Source organism: Letharia columbiana, assembly GCF_014066305.1.
Source record: "Letharia columbiana isolate WasteWater2 chromosome Unknown Sc0000012_s0, whole genome shotgun sequence".
Lineage (NCBI taxonomy): Eukaryota > Fungi > Ascomycota > Lecanoromycetes > Lecanorales > Parmeliaceae > Letharia > Letharia columbiana.
In genome coordinates this window covers 709,967-730,834 of record NW_023501050.1, presented here as the reverse complement: position 1 = coordinate 730,834, position 20,868 = coordinate 709,967, and the positions used below count along the sequence as shown (strand labels likewise).

General features: G+C 49.8%; 11 protein-coding genes across 11 annotated transcripts; 3 read left to right on the top strand and 8 right to left on the bottom strand.

Moving 5' to 3' along the window:
* Positions 1 to 401: 401 nt before the first annotated feature.
* HO173_004784 (uncharacterized protein) lies at positions 402 to 1,019 on the bottom strand (the record flags this gene model as incomplete). Its single annotated transcript, XM_037306705.1, has 1 exon — positions 402 to 1,019. One exon carries the CDS (start codon positions 1,017 to 1,019, stop codon positions 402 to 404), a length of 618 nt encoding a protein of 205 aa, XP_037166643.1.
* Positions 1,020 to 1,620: 601 nt separating this feature from the next.
* On the bottom strand, positions 1,621 to 3,819 carry HO173_004783 (uncharacterized protein; the record flags this gene model as incomplete). Its single annotated transcript, XM_037306704.1, has 3 exons — positions 1,621 to 2,123; positions 2,162 to 2,341; positions 2,493 to 3,819. The coding sequence occupies 3 exons, from the start codon at positions 3,817 to 3,819 to the stop codon at positions 1,621 to 1,623; spliced, it is 2,010 nt and encodes a 669-aa protein (XP_037166642.1).
* Positions 3,820 to 3,937: 118 nt separating this feature from the next.
* Positions 3,938 to 4,753, bottom strand: HO173_004782 (uncharacterized protein; the record flags this gene model as incomplete). Its single annotated transcript, XM_037306703.1, has 1 exon — positions 3,938 to 4,753. One exon carries the CDS (start codon positions 4,751 to 4,753, stop codon positions 3,938 to 3,940), a length of 816 nt encoding a protein of 271 aa, XP_037166641.1.
* Positions 4,754 to 5,141: 388 nt separating this feature from the next.
* Positions 5,142 to 6,540, top strand: HO173_004781 (uncharacterized protein; the record flags this gene model as incomplete). The annotated part of the gene is made up of 5 exons (XM_037306702.1): positions 5,142 to 5,167; positions 5,336 to 5,577; positions 5,680 to 6,061; positions 6,183 to 6,349; positions 6,497 to 6,540. 5 exons carry the CDS (start codon positions 5,142 to 5,144, stop codon positions 6,538 to 6,540), a joined length of 861 nt encoding a protein of 286 aa, XP_037166640.1.
* Positions 6,541 to 6,626: 86 nt separating this feature from the next.
* Positions 6,627 to 7,583, bottom strand: HO173_004780 (uncharacterized protein; the record flags this gene model as incomplete). Its single annotated transcript, XM_037306701.1, has 1 exon — positions 6,627 to 7,583. One exon carries the CDS (start codon positions 7,581 to 7,583, stop codon positions 6,627 to 6,629), a length of 957 nt encoding a protein of 318 aa, XP_037166639.1.
* A 30-nt stretch (positions 7,584 to 7,613) lies between these two features.
* Positions 7,614 to 7,991, bottom strand: HO173_004779 (uncharacterized protein; the record flags this gene model as incomplete). The annotated part of the gene is made up of 2 exons (XM_037306700.1): positions 7,614 to 7,832; positions 7,887 to 7,991. 2 exons carry the CDS (start codon positions 7,989 to 7,991, stop codon positions 7,614 to 7,616), a joined length of 324 nt encoding a protein of 107 aa, XP_037166638.1.
* A 2,366-nt stretch (positions 7,992 to 10,357) lies between these two features.
* On the top strand, positions 10,358 to 12,009 carry HO173_004778 (uncharacterized protein; the record flags this gene model as incomplete). The annotated part of the gene is made up of 2 exons (XM_037306699.1): positions 10,358 to 10,435; positions 10,909 to 12,009. The coding sequence occupies 2 exons, from the start codon at positions 10,358 to 10,360 to the stop codon at positions 12,007 to 12,009; spliced, it is 1,179 nt and encodes a 392-aa protein (XP_037166637.1).
* An 840-nt stretch (positions 12,010 to 12,849) lies between these two features.
* On the bottom strand, positions 12,850 to 14,694 carry HO173_004777 (uncharacterized protein; the record flags this gene model as incomplete). Its single annotated transcript, XM_037306698.1, has 5 exons — positions 12,850 to 13,563; positions 13,614 to 14,000; positions 14,051 to 14,403; positions 14,452 to 14,512; positions 14,563 to 14,694. The coding sequence occupies 5 exons, from the start codon at positions 14,692 to 14,694 to the stop codon at positions 12,850 to 12,852; spliced, it is 1,647 nt and encodes a 548-aa protein (XP_037166636.1).
* Positions 14,695 to 14,975: 281 nt separating this feature from the next.
* HO173_004776 (uncharacterized protein) lies at positions 14,976 to 15,605 on the bottom strand (the record flags this gene model as incomplete). Its single annotated transcript, XM_037306697.1, has 2 exons — positions 14,976 to 15,361; positions 15,428 to 15,605. The coding sequence occupies 2 exons, from the start codon at positions 15,603 to 15,605 to the stop codon at positions 14,976 to 14,978; spliced, it is 564 nt and encodes a 187-aa protein (XP_037166635.1).
* A 577-nt stretch (positions 15,606 to 16,182) lies between these two features.
* Positions 16,183 to 16,839, top strand: HO173_004775 (uncharacterized protein; the record flags this gene model as incomplete). Its single annotated transcript, XM_037306696.1, has 1 exon — positions 16,183 to 16,839. One exon carries the CDS (start codon positions 16,183 to 16,185, stop codon positions 16,837 to 16,839), a length of 657 nt encoding a protein of 218 aa, XP_037166634.1.
* A 2,221-nt stretch (positions 16,840 to 19,060) lies between these two features.
* HO173_004774 (uncharacterized protein) lies at positions 19,061 to 20,669 on the bottom strand (the record flags this gene model as incomplete). The annotated part of the gene is made up of 2 exons (XM_037306695.1): positions 19,061 to 19,643; positions 20,401 to 20,669. The coding sequence occupies 2 exons, from the start codon at positions 20,667 to 20,669 to the stop codon at positions 19,061 to 19,063; spliced, it is 852 nt and encodes a 283-aa protein (XP_037166633.1).
* Positions 20,670 to 20,868: the final 199 nt, after the last annotated feature.

The following is a 20,868-nucleotide window of genomic DNA, read 5'->3' as shown; positions in this document are numbered from 1 at the left end:
ACTGTGCCATTATCGAAGCTGGTAATCGCAAGACGGTGTAAAGCTGAGTGACGAGTAGGTATTGGTAACTACAAACAAGTCTAGCAAAGGAATCTTCGAGAGGCTCTAGATCAGATTTCTCATTTGATCTCGCCGAGAAAAGAGAAGGAAAGAAGAGTAAAATCTTCTATTGTGGAACCTTGATGCCTCTTCGCTCGATACACCTGGATGCAAAATGGTCGTTTACTTGTGAAAATGAACAATTCCTTGGAGTGCTCTTCTTCGGTCCAATACCATCGCACGTATTCCATTAACTGATCTGCAAGACACAAAATTTTGCATCGACTAGTATGATTCAGCATTGCAAGTAGTCGCCCCCCCCCCCTCTTTCCCCTCTTAACAAAACCTCACAGTCCATCATCTCACCCATTCCCCGCATCCTCCACCACAGGCCAAAACTCATCACTACACACCTCACTCGCCGCCGGCTCCTGCCGATCCACCTGATGCATCAGCTGCCAACACGGCTGCTTCCCCACCCAGACACACATAGCCACAGCATTCACCCCCTGCCCATCCCGCCACGGTCCCCCGTTCAGCGCCGCCTTCTGCACCACGTCCCCCTCCGCCGGCCCCCCCGCCACGCTCAGCGTGAGATCCGCCAACTTCCCCGCCACGACATCCACCCCCTCATCCGTCGTCCGGACCGCCCACATGCTCCACTGACCGTTCGTGATCCGGAACGCGCGTTTCTCAACCTTGGTGGCCGTTTGTCCGTCCCAGGTGCGGAGGTCGATGGCCGTGGTGTGCATCAGCTCGACTTCGTACTGGCCGTCCGTGGCGGCGCGGAGGGTGACGTCGGCGGTCCCGCGGCTGGGGCAGACGAGGTCCCGGTAGGCGAGGTCGGTGCCGTGGACGATGTGGGTGTGGTGGGTGCGGCGGACGAGGCGGTATTTGCCGGGGAGTTTGTAAATGAGCTGCACGGCGGCGTGGTAGGCGGAGCCCGCGGTGAGGAAAAGGGTAGGATCCAGGGCCGCCATGCTGGATTGTTTTGACGGGGGGTTTTTCTTGAAAAAAAAAAGGATGTCGCTGTGCTGTGTGTGGGGTGTATTAAGTATGTGCGTGATGATGATGTTGAGCGTGTATGTTCATGTGCGGTGGAGGCGCAGCTGGCCGGCAGGTTCTGGAAATAGAAGGTGACGCAGACATTGTGCGGTGCACAAAGGTGTTGTCGTTTCTTCACTTTCCACCCACTCCGTCACTTGAAACTTTGCCGGAGCTACCGTGAATCACGAGACGCAGTACAGGTCCCCCATGTGCAGATCTGATATTCTGTGAGAATTCTAAATTCACACCCCGATCGAAGTGATAATAATAGCGTCATTCATACAACACCGTGACATGGACCGAAAAATCCCCTGTAACAACGAGGCGCAGCACGCAGTGAAGGGAACCCGCATGCTGGGGCCAAGATGGCGTGCACCGGACGGAGATGCAGTGTGGATTCAGACAAAACATCCAGAACAACACAAAGGTTGCAAAAACATGAGACACACATCACGATGAATGCTAGACCTTCTCAGAGGCCCAACTCCCCCAACCAATGCCCTATCCATTCGTCGCTCACGGGCCCTAATTCCCTCATCGTCTCACCCGCCTCCCTCCCATCCGCCGTAGCCTATTTACGTCCCTCCTCCCCCGCCGACAACCCGCCTCGACATCACCGAACCAATCCAGAATCTTCAACGCAGGCTTCCCCGCCACCTCTGCTTTGTCATCCGCATCGACCGCCCTCGATCGTACAATCCATTCCTTCAACGGCACCACTTCTCCTCCAATCATTCTCTGAACGAAAGGGACCAGGGTTTTCCAATCGCGGCTGTGTGGGTTGATGAGATTATACGTCTGAATTCCTTCATGATCCTGATGCGCCAGGTCTCGAATAATCCTCGCCAACACATCTGCAGGGATCCATTCGACTTCCATCAGCTTATCCGGCAGATACCCCAATGCCTTGCTTGTTTGAATCAACCTTGGAAACCATTCGTTCCTATTCCAACACCCCTCATGCGGTGCGATAGGGCCAGCGACCTGTCCGAGACGGAGTATGTCGACTTTGACGCCGGACCTTTCGGCGGCGAGGGCTAGCATACGTTTGGCGACGTGTTTCGATTCGCCGTACCCCATGGGGAGGGCGACGGCGTAGTCGGTTGAGGTGAGTGATTATTCAGGGATAAAAGTGGCGTTAGGGTAGCAGCCGGAATGGTTGGCGATGGAAGAGATGGAAGAGCGAAGGTGATACGAGGGCGCCTGGGGATTGAGTTGTTCAAGTCGATGAAGTTGCGGGCGCCGCGGATGTGATCTATACGGGGTTTTAAGTCGGCGTTGCTTCCTAGAAACAAAGGTGTGGGCCACGAATAGCTTCAGGGAGAGCCAAGAGTCACTTTCGGCCAAAGCATGTTTCGTGATTCAAGTTTTGGCAGCAGTGGGGAGTTTTTTCTCTGAGTACGTACCTTCAAAAGACTCGAGCGATTGATTGGAATTGATTGTCCAAGCATTATGAATAACAACGTCCCCCTCATCCCTCAGCGTGTCATAAGCCTCAGTAGATAGACCGAAACTCACATCCGCAAATTGCGCTTTGTGGAACTCGGCCTTGGAAAGGTCAACCTTCACGGTCCTTTGAGCGAATGCGTCCTGTGTCCGCTGCAGAGCATTGTCCGCACAATTCAGACAGACCACCTTTGAGACTTGAGGGTCAATTATAAGAGGTTGCAGCAGCTGGGTCCCTAGCGAGCCGGTGGAGCCCGTCAAGACGACGCAGAGCATAGGGCTTGTACCATTTATGTGAGCGACACCGTTGGCGCGCGAGATCCCATTCGTATGAGCAGCACCTTTCGTTTGCATAGCACTATTCTTCGCCTTTGGGAGACCTGTGCTATACTTGTCCAGCATGGCGCTCATGCGAGCTGCTCGCTTCATCGCCACGTCACCACCAGTACCAGTCGTCATCCCCAGTAGGCCCTTGATGTACTCTGCAAGACTATCAACAGTTGAAATTGTGTAAATCGCCTTCGCCGCTACCGTGCTCAGATCCGACGGGTTCAGATGCGGATGCAACATAGCGCGCAATCCACTAGCAAGCTCGATAGTCTGGACAGAATCAAGCCCGTGAGCAAAAAGGTCGTCTTTGTCGCCATCCGCGCCTTCTGGCAAATCCGGCAGGATCGAGCGAACGTAAGCACCCAGTGACGCCTTGAGAGCTGCCGTATCTTGCACCTGTTCCGGCGACAGAACTCCGAGCTCCTTATCCCCGACCGAGTCACTAAACAACGCCTCGATCTCATCAGCGTACAAAGCTGTGGACTTGGGCCGGGTGACGCTGCCCTTTCCAGCTCTGATAAATGGCTTATCAGGCGTTGTCAATATGATTTTGCCTCTGAAAATCTTACCGTGGGCTGCGGCTTCCTGGTTGGCTCTTTGCACGATCGGCCAGATCTCTTCAATGAACGCCTCTGCATCCGCTGGATGCACTTTTGGTTCGATAACGAGGGCAGGCTGAAACCGACCAGTCCCTACGACAAGTGCTCCTTCTATACTCGGATGACCTTGGATTATGCTCTCCGTGATGACGGGTTGGAACTTCTCCCTGTTGGACAGCACTAGCACGTCGTCACCTCGGCCTCGGAATGTAAAAAGATTTGAATGTGTCGGGTGGCGTCTGTAATGGTCATTGGTCCGCCATCCTTCGACTTCGGGGAAAGTGTGATAGCACGTATGAATCCACGCGAGCCTCGACGGGTTCGGTACCGTCAATTCATTAGATACCACATGTACCATATCAACTTCGTAGTCCGGATGCCGCTCAAAGTAACTCCAGTTCTCCTTGGTCGGAACCCACGCCGGGATAATACCAGCCTCGGTCGAGCCAATAGCAGAAGTGAGACTGGTTACCTCGCTAATACGGTCGCCCGCGAGAGGGGCTAGAGGTCTCCATGACAAAGTCCGTCTGGAGAATCTGCTTAAGGCCTTCAGGTGTGTCCAGTAGTTCTTCGAGCACTGTTGGGGTTTTGAAAACCCCACGAATCGGCATTTGAGACATGATCTGACCCATTATCTCTCCATTTGCGGGCCTATTCGAAGGCACCATTACGACAAGAGAATCGTACCAGATTGGAAGTGCGGTCATGGCAACAATTCCACCAACATGGAAGCCCGGAAACGTGTTTATGAACCCTTTTCCTTGTAGATCAAACAAGGAATAGTCCATGTTCTTCCGGCCCTCCAGCTTTGAGAGCCTGTGCTGGTTGTCGATAACGTTGAATGCTCCATTAGGAAGTATAATCGGCTTGGGCGCACCTGTGGAACCGGACGTATGGCAGATGAGGACTGGATCTTTAACACCTTCCGCATGTGTTTTGTCGTAGGGGTCGTGTGCTGATGTTCCGGTCAACAGGTCATCGAGCGACACAAGAAAGAAGTTCCGCAAGTCAGGTATGTTCTTCTCCAAGTCGGGAAATTTCTTGGCCATATCCGCCGTAACAAAAACTTTGGTGCAATAGCATGCCCTCAGGAGAGAAACGTTGCCAGATACCGAATTTCTTGCTGAAGGCACCAAGAACTTGTAATCGCACTTGATCGCAGCAAAGAAGAAAGTGCCAAAACGAATGTCCGTAGCACCCATATAAGCCAATGTCTCGAAATCCTCCGAGTGCCCAATCTCACGATCTATCCACCAAGCGAGGCGATTGACAGCGCTGGCTGGCTCCTTCATTGTGATCTTGCGGAACCCTTGGGTTACATCTGCGGAATGAGGTACCAATGCATAGATCCTTTCTGGGTCAATTCTGGCTTAGGCATCGATAACCTGTGGCAATAGCCTCTCGCCGTACGGCCCCCCAGCGGGCGTCTCATCATCGTGCATATTTTCAGCTCACCAGGAATAGGAAAATTGCAAGAGCTGTTACGCAATTGGACCCTCCACTAGGTGTGCCGCGTAAGATGAGAGACAATTTGAATATTTCAGGACGAGTTTCAACGAAGTCGTTTCTCTATAAGTCTTTCTACCTTACTCTCTGTATGTGTTTGCAGTCTTGGTCCGACTCACGCGGATAGTTCGATCGCTGATTACTGGCCTGCACAAAGTCTCTCCGTGATTCGGAATGTTGATGCGAGAATTCCTATTCAGGTAATGCAGATACAAGATGTTTTGAGGATACAAGCACAATGCATGGCATTTTGCATAATCTGCCACGACTGTCTTCATGCCTTTCATGCGTGTCAGACAGAGAGAGAGACATCTTGAGAGTGCGAAGTCACGTGCTTTCGCGTATAGTTCCCTAATTGTCCGAATTAGTCGAAGCAGTCCGGGTAAACTGAGTCAAAGCGATCCAGCCCACTCCACGTCCGCCAAAATTCACAAGCTTCAAGCACTGTTTATGATTCAGTCTTCAGGATCCCCAGAACCCATTGCAACGCACCTTCCCACGAATCCCACTAGCACAATGATTTCGCTCGCCGGCAAAGTCATCTCCGTTACTGGCTCTGCCTCGGGCATGGGCCTTGCAACAGCCAAAGCTCTTTTCGCCCGCGGCGCCAGTCTTTCCCTTGCCGACTACCGGGAAGACGCCTTGACCTAAACTCGAAAGGAAATCGAATCCTCATTCACATCCACCTCCTCCCCAAAGCCTAACATCCTAGCCACCGCCGTTGACATTCGCGAATCGTCGCAGGTGGACTCCTGGATCGAGAAGACGATCTCGCACTTTGGACGCTTAGACGGCGCAGCTAATATCGCTGGGGTGTTGGGCAAGAACTTCGGTGTTCATATTCTTGTACAATTGAGCAATGAGTGGGAGTTTGTCACGAGGACAAATTTCACGGGACTGTTTTATTGTATGAGGGCGCAGTTGAGGGTGCTGAATGACGGAGACGCCGTGGTAAACGCGCCGAGTACGACAGGGTTAGAGGGGCATCCGAAAAATAGCCCGTACTCGGCGACTAAGCATGCAGTCATTGGGTTGAGTCAGAGTGCGGCCGGTGAGGTGGGAGGGAGAGGAATCCGGGTCAACTGTGTTGCGCCGTAGGTCTACTCTCTTTCACGTGGTTGTCAATGCTTGGAATGGCACTTTTCGACCCTCTCGTGGCTCAGCCGAAGCCATTGTTCCGTTTGTTGGACTGTTTCACCAACGATTCCAGACCAGCTGCCACAAGTACAGAGGTATATTCAATACGCCGATGGTGGCAGGCTTGGGTGGAGTGGAATCTGCAAAGTTGGAAATGTTCAATCGGGTGCCGCTCTCCAGGATAGGCCAGCCAGAGGAGGCCGCCAGTGTTCGGGCATTCCTATTGAGTGACGGGGCTAAGTACAGTAGGTCTTCTCCAGACCCGAAATCCAGGCTTGAGCGTCTTCGGGAAATACGAAACATGTATCAGTGACTCTCATACCCCGGGCACATTTTTCAAGACTTCCGTTCCTGTTTAGAATGGATCCCTGCTGACTAGCGAACTTCATCAGTAACCGGCTCCGTATACACCATCGATGGAGGAATGCTGGCGTAAGCCATGAATCTTATACATCCTGCTCGTGAGATGTAAGAGCCAGAACTACAAGATGCGTGCTCATTAAAAACGTCGGTGATCATTCGTCAAGAGCTTCCAATCCCATCTATTCCCCGGGTCCAGTTCTCTCGCTGTTCTTGAATCTTTTTCGTTGGCCACTCAAGCCATTCGTGGTATTCCCGAGGTAAACACTCATGTATCTGTCCCATGGTATGATCCACCCACCCCTGAATCCACCAGTACTGTCGGATTTGCGCCAGTATGACGCACCAATGGGCAACCAGCACCAAGGGTATCGGATGCAACTTTCCCAGTCTTTGAAGAAATTCCGGAGCCAAACGGCAGGCCCAGTGCCAAATGGGTGGGGTCTTCAGCGCGCCGTCCGCAATTGATTCGGCTTTGAGGAAAGACGCTCGGAGGGTACTGGCCGCGGCGGCGTATTGTTCTATGTCTTCAAACTCGTGTGTCTTGTTCAAGTCGGAGTTTGTAGAGCATAGCACAAGGAATCTTTGGAAATAGCGATCGGTGTCGGGATCGTTGAAAGAGTGGTTGCTTTTCATATTGCCGGGATGGAAGGATAGCAGTTGTGCCAAGGGCCCCTCTTCTACCCACTGCTGAATAGGCGGTACGACATATCGAATCCCACGTATTATGCTGATGCATTGAACAGCGCCTGCAAGTGGCTCCTCCGACTCTTGGCTATCTGAGGTTTTGGGTGATGCGAAAGCAAAGTAGATGACTAGCAAAGAGAACGAAAACAACGCATCGGCATTATCTCGACTCGCATTTGCCATAGCCTCCTGTTGTAGCTCCAGTGCTCGATCCTGATGCATAGCCGCTCGTTCCCAGTATGGTCTTCGCTGCTCCGGCCGGAGATGGGCTATATGCAGGGCCGCGACTGCCAAAATGCTGTGCATGAGGAAATCATGGCCAAGGGCGATCTGAGGGATTGTCATCTTCCAAACTTGAAGTGAGATAGTCTCCACCCCAAGAGCCTCGGATGTGACTGCTATGAAATGATGCAGAAGCTCTAGATGGGCCATGTTGAGGGCCAAGGGTGAGGGGGATGGCACTTACAATGAGCCGTCCGCCTGGAGAAGATTGTTCCCATTGGATATGAAATCACCATGGTTGTATGGTACGGGTGCGAAGGTGGAGCTTGGCTCGGGCTTGTTGTATGGCGAAGATACCTGCGCCGCTCGCGCGAGATGATTTAAGCCAATGTTGTTGGTGTATGTACAGGGTGTAGCTCTCCGAGTGCAGCTTCGGCACTTGGGTTTTTCTTCGTCGCACTGTAACACCGAGGGTGAGCAGGCGCCATTTTCCGAAGGGTAAAGGACACCGACCTTGACCTTGCGTGCTTTGCATTGAAGACAGCCGTTTCTAGAATTGTGATGCTCGCGATTGCGTCTTTTGCGTACGGAAGTCTGGTGTGATTCCATACCTCGCATGTGGTTGAGATCCGAGCTCAGATCCGAGGCCGTGAGACGACCATCTATGTCGCAGCGCCAAGATTAAGTACCTGTTACGACACGCTAGAATCGGATCGGTCACAGCCATTTTACGCACCCTCAACCTCCATTTTTGAACTCTATGCCACAAGATTCTTTACTACTTTTAATATTCCGATCCTATCTAAATAAAGTTAGATATTTATACTCTTAGTTTTTAAAAAAACTATCTCTTTTAATATTAATTTTATTAGTTGACTTTTATATTTTATTAACTTTTCTATACAGAGGTCTGCACCGAAAGTCCTGCACCCCCCTGACCCGCCAAGACTCTTGCGCTCAGACTTCGGATAACGCCCCACCTAAAGGGCTACCTGGACAATGCGTCTGGAGTTCTTCGGAATCGCACCTAGCCCTAGCCAGGTTTCGGGGCTTAATGCCTCTATCAAGCCAAAAGAAGTACCTAAAGTCCCATCTATGCGCTGTGAGAAGATATTTCTAGGCTTTCCCTCTATAGGGCCGCTTTCCGAAAGTAGGGTTAGGGCTGCACTAGTGCGGGTACAGGACTTTCGGTGCAGACCTCTGTATAATTTCTATAATTATTCTAAATCTATAAATCTAGCTTTGTTAAATAGATATACTTAAATTACTTTTATCTAAAAGATATTTATCGTACTAAGAAGTTACTTATATTCTAAATTATATATAACGAAGTATAATATACTAGAGGGTCGCCATCTCGCTATCGAGATTTATGGAGGTCGTATAGGGGGGCCGTAGGGTACGTCTAGGGCTCGGGTACCCCGTACTAAGGCCTCTAGGCCCGATGGTCGCGGGGCTTCCGCGGCTTAGAAATCGAAGATATTTTGATATAATACTAACTTCTTTAATCCTAGCTCGATTTTTAGAATTTTAAAAAAAAATTCAAAAATTATTACTAATTTAAATTTTTTTTCTCTAGAATAAAATAATCTCGAATATAGAGTTTAGAAAATTAAAAGAAATCGAGTTAAAGAATTAATCTCATTAGAATTATACTAGACTAAGTCTATAATAATAAATAACGAGAATTTTAATAATAAGAAGATCTATACTATAGATAGTAATAAGAAATAAGAAAAGCTCTATTAAGAAGCGCTAGACTCGAATAGATATATATATTAATATTAGTATATATAATAGAATAAGATAGAGCTAAGCTTAAAAACCTTGAATTTATATATATAGCCAATTATAGATTTAGAGTTATTACGCGTTTTGGCTAGACTAACTAAGTTAGCCCGCTAGCCCTTTCGAGCTTTCTTATCAAAAATTTATATATAGAAGTCTTACACTCTAAAATAACCAGCTTCCTACGGATACTATTTCTTTATAATTTCGTAAATTATAGAGCTCAGTATACGCTTTCTAACGCTGTAAAAATAATGAAGTTTAGCCTACTATTGGTGGATTAAATAAATATTCAAATATGATAGTCATGGTAGTCACATCAGACGCGTCCGGGTTCGGATAACTTAATAATCCTTCCACCTGTTTATGTAACCATTCTTCTTCTACAATTCTACCAATCCACCAATTATGAATAAATTCGCCCTCGATACCCCTCGCCCAAATATTACTAAGTATCTAAGGCACGTATCCCTTCCGCCCGTCTTTTGAACCCCTTACTGACGCCTCTACTACTACCAATCAAGGCCGCAAGCGAGCTCAACAGCTACCTACTACTGCTCATAAACGCGTTGAAAGGCCCTCAAAAAGAGCCCGAACGGATTTACAGCCATCATCCTCCCCTATATACTACTCGACCAGCCGCTTAGTCAACACTACCTACCCTATCAGCTCAGTAATCCACTCAATTAGATCGTCAGTCAGTCACTCAGTCATCCACTCAGTCAGCCACTCAGCTAGCTACTCAGTCTGATACTCTATAAGAGAAGGAGTAAGAGGAGGAACTACAATAGGCAAATGCGGAGAACACTGCGGAGAAACCAAGCGGCAACAAGGCCACCATCATCAAGAACACGGCTCAGCTCTCCAAGATCCCACGTCATATCAGTCATCCACTCAGTCAGCCACTCAGCTAGCCACTCAGTCTGATACTCTACAAGAGAAGGAGTAAGAGGAGGAACTACAACAGGCAAATACGGAGAACACTGCGGAGAAACCAAGCGGCAACAAGGCCCCCAGCACCAAGAACACGGCTCAGCTCTCCAAGATCCCACGTCATATGCTCTCCACGATTCCACATCAAATCATCACTTAGCAAGCGGAGAACACCACTGCAACTTAGCCCGTCATCCCCACTGCATTAAGGAGTAAGAGGAGAAACTATAACAGGCAAATGCGGAGAACACTGCGGACACGTGATGGATGCTCTTGATAAAGCTAATCAGGGTGCCGGCCCTGCTCTGCTTCAATTTGCATTAGGCGTGCCGATGAGCAATGTTCGGCTGCTACTTTATTGCTATCGGAGCACTGATATTATTGAAGTTCAAGTGTTTGATGCGGCGAGGGTGAATGCTCGCTTTTCGTTGTCCCTTGTGGTTCCACATATTTGTATCTTACGTTTTGTCTGTGAGGTACATGCCCATATCATATGATGAATGCAGACGTATTTGTTACTATTAATTCATCATTATCCCGTTTCGCTTTTGTTTGCAATCATGCGTGCCAACAACCAATCTTTGACTGCTGTTTGAGCACGGATGTGGAGGTGCAGATGCTTCATTTGGCGAGGGTGCCTACTTACCACCTTATTTACTTTCTAATGTCCCTCGCGTGTTCAAACCACAACGCGTCTTCAAACTGCTTTCCACCTTCGTATCCACATCACTTCAATCTATGATCTCCTGATATGGGTCTTACGAACCATCGTTCTCAGTCACTTCCTCCGTCTAGGGTTCTTTCTATGGTCAAGGATTCTCGGATCACAAAGCCGGATAGTCCGAGCCAATCTCGCCCTGGCCGATGTAACACCGTTCCTCCCTTCGGCCCTCCAGCAGATCATCATAGCCAACATGGGGAACAGCGATCCTTGACGCAGTTTGAAACGACTTTCGAGGATCCAGCTGCAGCTAGAATTGGCTCCAAGACATCGGGGGACTCGAGTCTTGATCCGGAGAGCCTTTCTTCCCTTGTGCAAGGTGCCCAGTATTTAGAATCAATTATAGGGAATTCACCTACCGCGATAGAGATTGATCAGAATGTTCGGTCTGCGGTCAAGGCTGTGGAAAGTCTTGCTAAAGCTGGCATAGACAATGGCTGGTTTCCCTGTTTACGTTCGGAACGGCCCTGTTCCTGCAAGCATCACTCTCCTTCCGCGACACGTACCAAGCGTGAAGAACGGGCTGCACGCAAAGCTATCCTCGACCAGGCCGCAAGAGATAGCCCTGACAAGGATGGTAAACCGTTACCCGCGCACAGGGTGCTTGCGGGTTATGCTCGCAGAGAGTTTCCACTTAGCGGCCAAATGGCAGTCATCCATGAATTGGAAAGAAAATCTGGATGTAAAGAGTGTCAACGGGCTCGCTTGTGGTGCATCACTGTTGAGCAGGACAAGTTCTGGAACAGGAATCAATGTGTGGAGTGTGTGCAGCGAAAGAGCATGTGTAGTTTGGACACATCGAAAAGTGTTCGTCCTTTCTCTCCTTTTCCAAGTGATCCCCCCCTCTCAGTCGAACCCATAGCCTACCCCGATCGCTCCGTTTCCTATCTCCACATCCAATCCCTCGGTCCCAATGTCATCTCTCCCATACTCGCTCTTGTGGCCCCAGCTCTTTTCGCCGGCACCCATCTACACGATACTCGGCAGCACCATACGTCTCTTAAACGCAGCACGCCACTCCCTCATCAACGTCAACAACCTCACCAAGGTCTTCGTGAATCCAGACGGCATATCATCCGAGTCCCACGCGGCCGGCGCAGGACAGCAAGCCGGGGAGACGGAAAAAGTGACAGCACACGGGCCAGATCCTTCTCTTCCTACACGTCGCCATCTCCAACCTCTTCATCATCGTGACGACAGCGTTCCACACCAGAGTTCTACGCCAGCCGACGCAGCAACCTCGGTCATCTCTGCCGTAGCGGAAACATATGCGCGGTCTAGATGCCGCAAGCGCGCTGATTCTTGTGCGATATCTTGTGAGAGTCGTGCAATACTTCCAGAAATATGAAGGATATATCAACAGCCACGAAGTAATTTCCGTATGTCTTTGACACGGTGCGGATATTTGCAGTAATGCAGTTTTTGCTGCTGATTCACACGCCAACATCGTTCCAGCAGGGCAGGGGGGATGGAACTCCGTGAGAGAGAGAGAGAATGGTAAACGTGCAGACTGATGCATTTGACACTCGTGGCAGGACTGTTGAGCAGCTGCCTGGCACGCTTGGCATTGGGGAGGTGCCAGTGTTAGGATAGATTTTGCTTGTGGTCAGCGTTTTTCAAAAGCATCTTTCAATGCGCAATGGAATGGTTCTTTCTTGTCTTGGGTTTATATCTGTATCTTCGATGTGCTTAGGCGAAGTTGTCCATTTGATTTCTTCACTCATGGCGGCTCTTGGTCCATTCTTGGGTGATACTGTTTCCTTCTCCGGCGCATAAGTAGCCACACCGGGAGGAACCAGTCAGCAGGATACCGAAGCCTGTTGATCAACTATTAGGAGGCACGAATCTTTCGGGCCGTATTCGAGCACAACCGAAGCTTCAGCTCAGACCAGGATTAGCCATTCCTTGCGCTACCGATCATGATTCTGGGCACTTGAGAGAGTATCAACAAGGAATTATTGGTCCTCTATCTTCATTACCATCAGATTGTAGCAATAAAGCCGGATAAGCAAATCACTTTTCCCATGACCTACATCAAGCCATCCTCTCAAACCTCTCCTTCGCCTTATCCTTCGTCCTCTCCAAGAAGTCCCCGTAACCTCCTTTTGTATTCCTCTCTGCCTCCTCAGACGCATCGCCGATTTTCCCCCCTTGAGCCCCCAAACCAACTCCTTGCACATACATATCAGTAGCTATCGGTGCCGTCATCCCTGTCCCCTGAGCTCCAAGACCTTCACCCGCAGACCAACCCATCTTTCCTAGCAAGGAAGCGCCCCTCGATGGCGCTGGAGCCGGCTCGTCTTTTGTCTCTTCGTCTGGTTGAGTTGCTGATTTTTTAAGCGGAAGTGAGATTTTCTTGCCAGCGCCGAAAGCAGCACGTCTTTCCCTAGCTCGATCACGGTACTCTGAAGAGTCTTCAGAAACCGCTGTCAATGGAATGCCTGCTTTGACCATCTTGCTCTGAGCCTTTGCTACCAGGTCTGCGTTCTTGAGTTTACTTTGGTGAAGATCGCTGACACGCTCATGCTGGTTTACCTCAGCTTCGGTCTTAAATTGGCGGGAGCATAGGTAGCAGCATTTCTTGGCCAAGTTGGCGTAGGTTTGCGGAAAAGCGTTTGTTTCCTTCACCTCTTCCTTCACCTCTGACATTTCTTTACTTTCGTGCCCATTCTCCGTGGATATATCCGGTTTCACGCCATGAAGCTCTGCATGGCGGTTACTCCAGAATTGCAGATGCGCAGGTGCAGTCTTAAACATATTAGTCGACGCTGCTTATTAAATTCCGAATTTCGAAGTACCTTTTTCTGTTTGGCTGTAGCGTTGGCCTCTGCTTTCCTCTTCTTCATCCTAGTGTCGGCCTCATTTCCAGGCCTCAAAAGACCTTCGTTCTCAGCCGCTGCCGCTGCTTGGTCGGCAGCAGATCGAAATTGACCTTCACCCGCTGCTGAACCCAATTTAGGCGAGCCGGTGGATACAGCAAGTTCACTGGCCCAAGCGTCTTCATCCCAGTAAGCGAGCTTGGTAGCTGTGTTCCCCAGTGGACTGAATGTAAAGCGCTCTGTCTCTTTGGATGTATTGAAGATAGGAATGAATACACCAGCATGTACATAATCAGCAGTGACAGGCTTCGAGGAAATTGTGAACTTTTCGAACGATTTATAGCGAGTCAGGGCGGCTTGTGCATCCTATCGTAATCTTGTCAGTGGCGATAATTATCCAGAATCTGTACTATCACCTCAATCGTAGCAAACTCAGCAAACCCATAGCGCCAGCTTTCGTTGTTCCGCCTATCCCGGACGAGTAGTATCCTTCTAAGGCTTCCCTCCTTAGCACCGAGATTTGCGTCGCCAGTAGTCGATGCGACTTTGGCATTGTTCTTCTTCGATGCCGTAGCGGCAGGCGGTGATGAGCGTCTGCCTGGCTTGTATAGTTTGGTCACGCCTTTCGCGAGGAGATCTTCCGTCACTGTAGGTTCTAGGTTCCGGATGAGAAGGAATTGCGAGGGTGTGCCATTCGGTGAAGCATCGCTGTCTCCACTGTTCATGTATTGAGGTTTTGCTGCTGCTGCTTGGTTGAACGTAGCCATATCTATATTTATTAACAAAATCTCTAGCTCTCCGGTGTTTTTACACGCACCGATCTGCGGTGTCTGACACCTGTGACATTTCGTACGGCCCGGAAAATTGACAAATGTGCACTAGAGCTCTTAGTGGTGCCATAAGTTTGCCTGGCTTGAGGATGTCTCACAATCTTGCAGATCCATTCTCCTTCCGCCTTCTCGCCGCGGCTCCGATCATCCCGCTCACGGCTGTATGCTATTCGGACTTTGGCTGCTTGATCGTTATTATCTGATGAACCATTACCAAAAAGGTAGATCATTGGGTAGTTGCGCTCCACGAAAGCCTTTGAATCTTCAAGAGCCGGGAACCTTATGAAGCCAAAGCCTCGGGACGCCTCTGAGATCAATTCAGCATGCCTCCCGACACGTATCGTTGAGGGGAAGATCGTACTCGTCTGTCGGTCTCGAATAACTCGTACGTCTTCGAGTCTCTCAACATGGTGGTATTGCTTCAACTCTTTCGAGATCTGTGAGATTTGGAATATGCCACGTCTTAGCCAGAGTCCGAATGCAATTTTCAATCACACTTAGGCTTTGGTGTTCATATTGGTGTATTGAGCGTATGGTGGATGGGGTGGCCAACGTCTTCCTCTACCATATCCAGCAAAAGCCCTTCCAACATCACTTCCCTACTGGGTGGGCCTCCATAGTATGGTGATCGATCCCTGCTCTGGCTGCGGCTGCGGCTTTGATTACGGCTTCGCATCCGACTGCGGCTGCGGTTGTCATAGCTGGGCGATCTGTAGCTTTCGTGGTCCCTGTCTCGATATGGCGCTCTTTCTCTTCCTTGGGGTGATGGAGATCGGCCTCGCTGGTAGTCCTCGTATCCTCTGTTGTCTGGTCGTGGAATCGCTACGTCCCTCTCTCGGCGAGTGGAAGCACCCTTGATTGCGAATTCATCCCCACTATGTGAAGACTTGTTCCGATCTTCCCAAACGTAATATTAGCAGACGCGCAGGTTGAGCGATGTAAGTGTCCTTATTTATGGTTTACCATGCGGAGGAGATGAGTATCGTGCGCGAGGTGATCGACTCCTTCGGTATCGGTCTCTTGATCGTGACCTATAGTACTGGTCTTCATACATTCTGCCATTTCGATCCCCGTGATATTGAGTACCAGAGAGTCTGCGGTCGTTGTAGGCGGGCTCTCTGTCGTAGTGGTGGGCAGACATGGTGGAGATTAGAACAGCGCTGGTTCCGGCCTTAAGGACTCAGCCTCGCACCTCACTAACGAGCCTTGCAGATTAGGTAGCAGTGGATTCACAGAGAAAAGAAACGAGGGTGTAAAATGTGAGGTGTCGGCTCGAGACACATGGCCGCCGGTAAATGTTCGGATTTGCCAATTTAGCGCGCCTTGGCTCTTCTCTACTTGACCACCATTGAAGATCGATTGTACTAGTACTAGTACAAAACTCTGGACAACTTAAAGACTGCCTGCAAAATCACAGTGTCAATTCTTGTTGAGCTAAGTATTGAAGAAGTCTCACTATGTCTGTGAGTCATCTATCAGGCGTTCTTTCCATTTGTGTAAGCTTGGTACCGTCATAGCCACTGGATGACTCAATCCAACTGGGCTCAGCAGAGTCAGATTGCAGCTTATATATGTACCATGGTCTTTCGCTATCATAGACTAGAGTTCAAGTTACTATCAAAGATTATCCAGCAATAAGACTGGCTTTGCCGGATCCACCTGCTTTGTCAATACTTCTCCTTCTTACCAAGCAACACATCTCCACTTCGTGCAAAGCCATGGCTCCTACGAAGACTTCACATGCTTTGGAAGATCCAGATTTTTCCTTATTCAGCATGCACCCACCCTCATCCCTCGAAGCCAGCGAAGACATGATCCCTCTACATCCATCTGCGGCCGAACACGCCTCCGCCAACGACAGTGACTCTCCCTCCTCCGACTCTTCACCATCCCCATCCCGCAAACCCACAACTTCCCGATCACGAGCGAAGAAGGCTCGCAAAGCCGCACATCGCAACCAGAACTCCAAACCCTCGCTGCGACCCGCCAAAGACGTTCTCTCCCGCATCCGGCACGACCCCTCGCTCCACGAGTCCGATTTCGTCGTCGGCTATATTGACCGCCACGCGCCCGAGATGATGGAAATGGACGTCGCGGCGTGGAAAGGGGGAGTGGCCGATGTGACTGACGAGGAGTGGATCCCGCAGCATCGGATCATGTATTTTAGGAAGAAGGGGGACGGGGAGGGAAGGAGGGTTTGGGATCGCGCGACGAGGTTGGATAGGCTTTTTGGGAGTGGTGTGGCGCTTGTGCCCGCTTTGGAGGAGGTGCGGGAGGGTAAGAAGCCCAAAGAAGACGAAGTTGGTGTTGCGACGACGGACGAGTCGGAAGATGGGGGCAATGCTCACGTGATGAGCGAGAATGATTCATCGTGAAGTATGAAGATGATCTGCCAGAACTCCAGTCAATGCTCCCCATAGGTTAATCCAGTGCAAGGGTCCTCTTCTTTCATGTTTCCATAAGCATTGTCGAAACCTCATCATAGATTGAATACATGGGGAGCTTGAACGGCAGCAGTGACCCGCAGGAAATGTTTGCATTGAAACCCAGAAACCCTCCGCCATCATATCTGATCTGATCACAGATCAGACTAATTCGAGTTATTCAGCTCTGCGGCCCGATGAGTCCCGACCTTCTCATCGCCGTAACCGCCTGCATGCTCCACCCCAGTCGCGAACCCTGCTCCCTTGAACTCAGCCATGGCGTCAACTTCGACCAGACCGTGGCCGTCGGCGGTCACGTGAGTCACCACGTTATCGTCAAACAACGCTCCCATTTCCTCACGCGAAAGACCTGTTGTCCCTGGAAGGAAATTCCATGCTTGATCAAACGTTCCGAATTGCTGCTGGTGGAGTTGTACCGAACGGACTGTTGAAAGCACATGGTTTGGCGTCAGATATTGCTTAAAAAGGAATGATTGTCCACGGACTGATTATGGATGGAAACTAGACGTCCACTCTTTTTGCTAGATATGCACACCTCAAACTACTACCCACACAGCCCCAAAACATGCTATCACATAAATGCGGAGCAGCAAATAAAACTATATGCGTCAAATATTATCCTTCACCACCCCAACTATTTCGGCGATCCACTCCGGTTTCTGCATAATTGTTTCTGAACGCTGTTCAAGCAATCGAATCCGCTTTTCGCAGAATTATATGAGTTTCCACACTACGATGGGCCGCCCCAAAGGAATCCCAAGCTCCCTAGACTGTATTTGAGGCTAGCGAACTCATACTAGTAGCGCCACTGTGGACATGTCGTTGGAAAGATTGTGCATGATAAAGAGGGTAGACCCATGTGGTGACCCTGTTCAGATTGTATAGCTGTGGGATGATCCTCGATGCGTGGAGAGTAGGGTGCTTATGACGAGAACATGATGCAGCTGGCGCCTGAGCGGCGTTCTTGTCTGGCTCGTGTCCCCGAGTACTGTCACGAAACCTAAACTCAAAGGTCTAGCCCTAAATACGAGGTGGCAGGTACTTGGACAAGGGAAGGAGACATAGGTCTAGACTTCGTTCGGTTTTTCGCTGTCTGGGCAAACACGCATATTGCTGGACAGTCAATATAGTGTTGGACTGGATTGTCATTTAATTTAGATCATTTGCACTACTCGCACAAGCTCTGAACATCATCCGATAGCTGGAATCGCCACTGCCCCGGACTACTTCCGTTCCTTGCATACGTCGAGCCAACATGTGAAGGCCCAGATCCAGAGAGAGTACAGCGTCGACTGGCGACTGGTATTTCTGTGAATCTCAAACGTCACTTAACGTCACTTAAAGCCAATCATCAGACTCATGCCTAAGTTCAATGACAAAATGATGAATGTTAACATCAGGACGCAAGCCCAGCCTCAGAATGAACCCGGCCGGGAAACGCAGGTTCGCCAGTATATATTGACTCGAGCCCGGTATGATGTAGAAGATGTGCTGCCCATGGGTTACTAGGCCACTAACTCCGAGACTTGGCCCAGACTTTGCAAACAAATGTTGTTTCCTCGGAACTTCAACATGGTCATGTTTTTGGAGTCTCCGTCTCGCCATCTGGATCTTTCGTTGTACATACTTCCACTTGGATTTCACCTTGGCACGGACAATGGCCTTCTAGCTGTGCTACTATAAGGGCAGATACACCATAGGAAAGAGCACCATATGTCACGGTGAGTAGAAAGGAGACCTGATTCTCAGCCCCCTCGTTTTGCCAAATTGGTCGAACGTCGAACTGAGCGTAGCTGTGGTAGCTCTCGAGCTACGACGTAAAATCCAGGTCCAGAACAACCTCTATGATCAACACTGCATTCAAGCGCATTAATATAGGGTTACTGCAAAGTTGAAGACTGGGGCAGTCTAGAAACCAGGGTCTGTCCGATCATGGTAATCCATCGGAACATTTCCGGCACAATTCTAGCACTCCCCTGTTCATCCGCGAGTGTTGAGATTGTGATCCGCGATGCGGTTATTGACCTTTTCTTGAAGAACTAAAGGCCGCGAACGGGCTTGGGCCCGGAAAGCTCGTTCTCTGGTACTCTAGAGTCCAATCTTTCGGGAAAAACCGCGGATTTCGAGATTCCAAGACGCAAGATACCTAAGATCACTCAACTGAATGCCAGTTCAACACATTGGCCAACGAAAAGTCCAGGTTGTCCGCCAATCGACAGTCAAAATTGTCGAGTTGGCCACCTGATATGCCGACGAAAGCACCACTATCGATGGCGCTATCGTCGAACCTGTTCGGCCATTGCAGGGCCGTGTCACCAGCGAAAGACGCCGCTTGATCACGCTGTTGCTGTTGCAATAGCCCGATGAATGGCTGGACTGGTGTTGGCGAATCTTTCATTACCGACATTGAGTGACGAGCATGGCCGTCTCCTCTTGGGTCGTAAGGGTCTGAATCCCGCCGAATCACTAGGTCCTGAGGTATAGTGTATGCAGATTGCGTTCGACGAAGGGGACCTGGCCTCATCCATGGATGCGGTCCGTCTTGCGGCGGGCTACGGAGTCGCTCATCGAGAAGATACATACAGATGGGTAACCGTCTCCAGCGGAATTTGAAATGTATCACATATTTGGGAGTACATTGCCTTTTTGGCACTCTTGGAAAAGACCTCGTCCCCATACACTGGCGTAGTAACCTCTTTGCTATCATCCTCGTCTGCAAGGGTTTGCTGAGCTGACTGGAGAGTATTTTGCAGTCAGCTTAATCTTTCATAACACGAACAAAACAAGGAAAAGAAGCTCATTTCATAGTACAAATTCGAATCGTGAAAAAGGCCAAACGATGAAAACATGTCTCACGGGTCAGGCTGAAGTCAGGGATAGGAAGTAATATCTCTAAAACAACGCACCTCATGAGAACGTTGTATAAGGAAAGAAAGTGCCGGGAGGTTAAGCGGCGTCGAGTCACTGCGGGAAGCAGTGGTGGAGCATGTGCTTCCTGGAGATTGATGATTATTGTGGTCAGACGTGATGGCATGAGTTGCTTCATCCATCCTTTCATTTCGAGATCTGGTTGTGGTTGCCACTGCGCAGATGGTCCGGACAATAGCCCCTGGTCCCATGAACTGTTCCTCTGGTGTTCGGTGGCATTGTCTTGTTGAACATTGTGATAGGCATCATCGTCAATGAGCTGGTCGTTGGCCTCTTCCTTGAAGCGGCGAGGTCTCTTCAGTGGGCGTTGTGAGGAGCCAAGCTTGGGTCCAGGTTTCAATGGTGGGCAAATTACTAACTGATACTCCAAACTGTGGAATCCTTACCGAATCATACCCAAAATTTTGGTGAGGGGTATGATTCGGTAATCTGCCCTTTCAATGGTCCTGGAGAATAGGTACAGGTTTGTGATGACTTGATACATAGGGAACATGAGGGTAGTTCCTTATCGCATCGCACCTTCCTTCGGCGGCACAATTGACAGGACAGTAGCGCAGTCGGTACCTGCGTGTAGGTGCCGTCATCATTGGAGGGGCGCGTTTCTGAGCGCGACATGATGTTACGTGGTGAGGGTCATGCGCTTGCAGTCGTGGCGAACAGCACCAGTTGAGATGCCGAGATGGACGAGTTGAAGGTGAGTTTTGCTGCTTTGCATCCCCTGTAGGAGGACGGAGTATCTGATGATTGACATTCACGAGGCCATGGAGCTGACTGATGAAGTAAAAGGACCACTGGATCTGTGAGGAAAGAGGGCCCTTGCCCAGGAGGTTCATGGTACCCAAGGCGCCCGATAGTCCGGACTACTAGTCCTGACGGCCGGACTAGTCTAAATTGAAGCTATACAAATAGTCTATAATTCGTCTAAAGCCTGAACTAGTCTAGATAATTTAGACTAGTCCCGGACTATTAGTCTACTTATATAAAGACTCTTTTAAAGCTTTTATTATATTATCTTCTTTTAAAGCATCAATA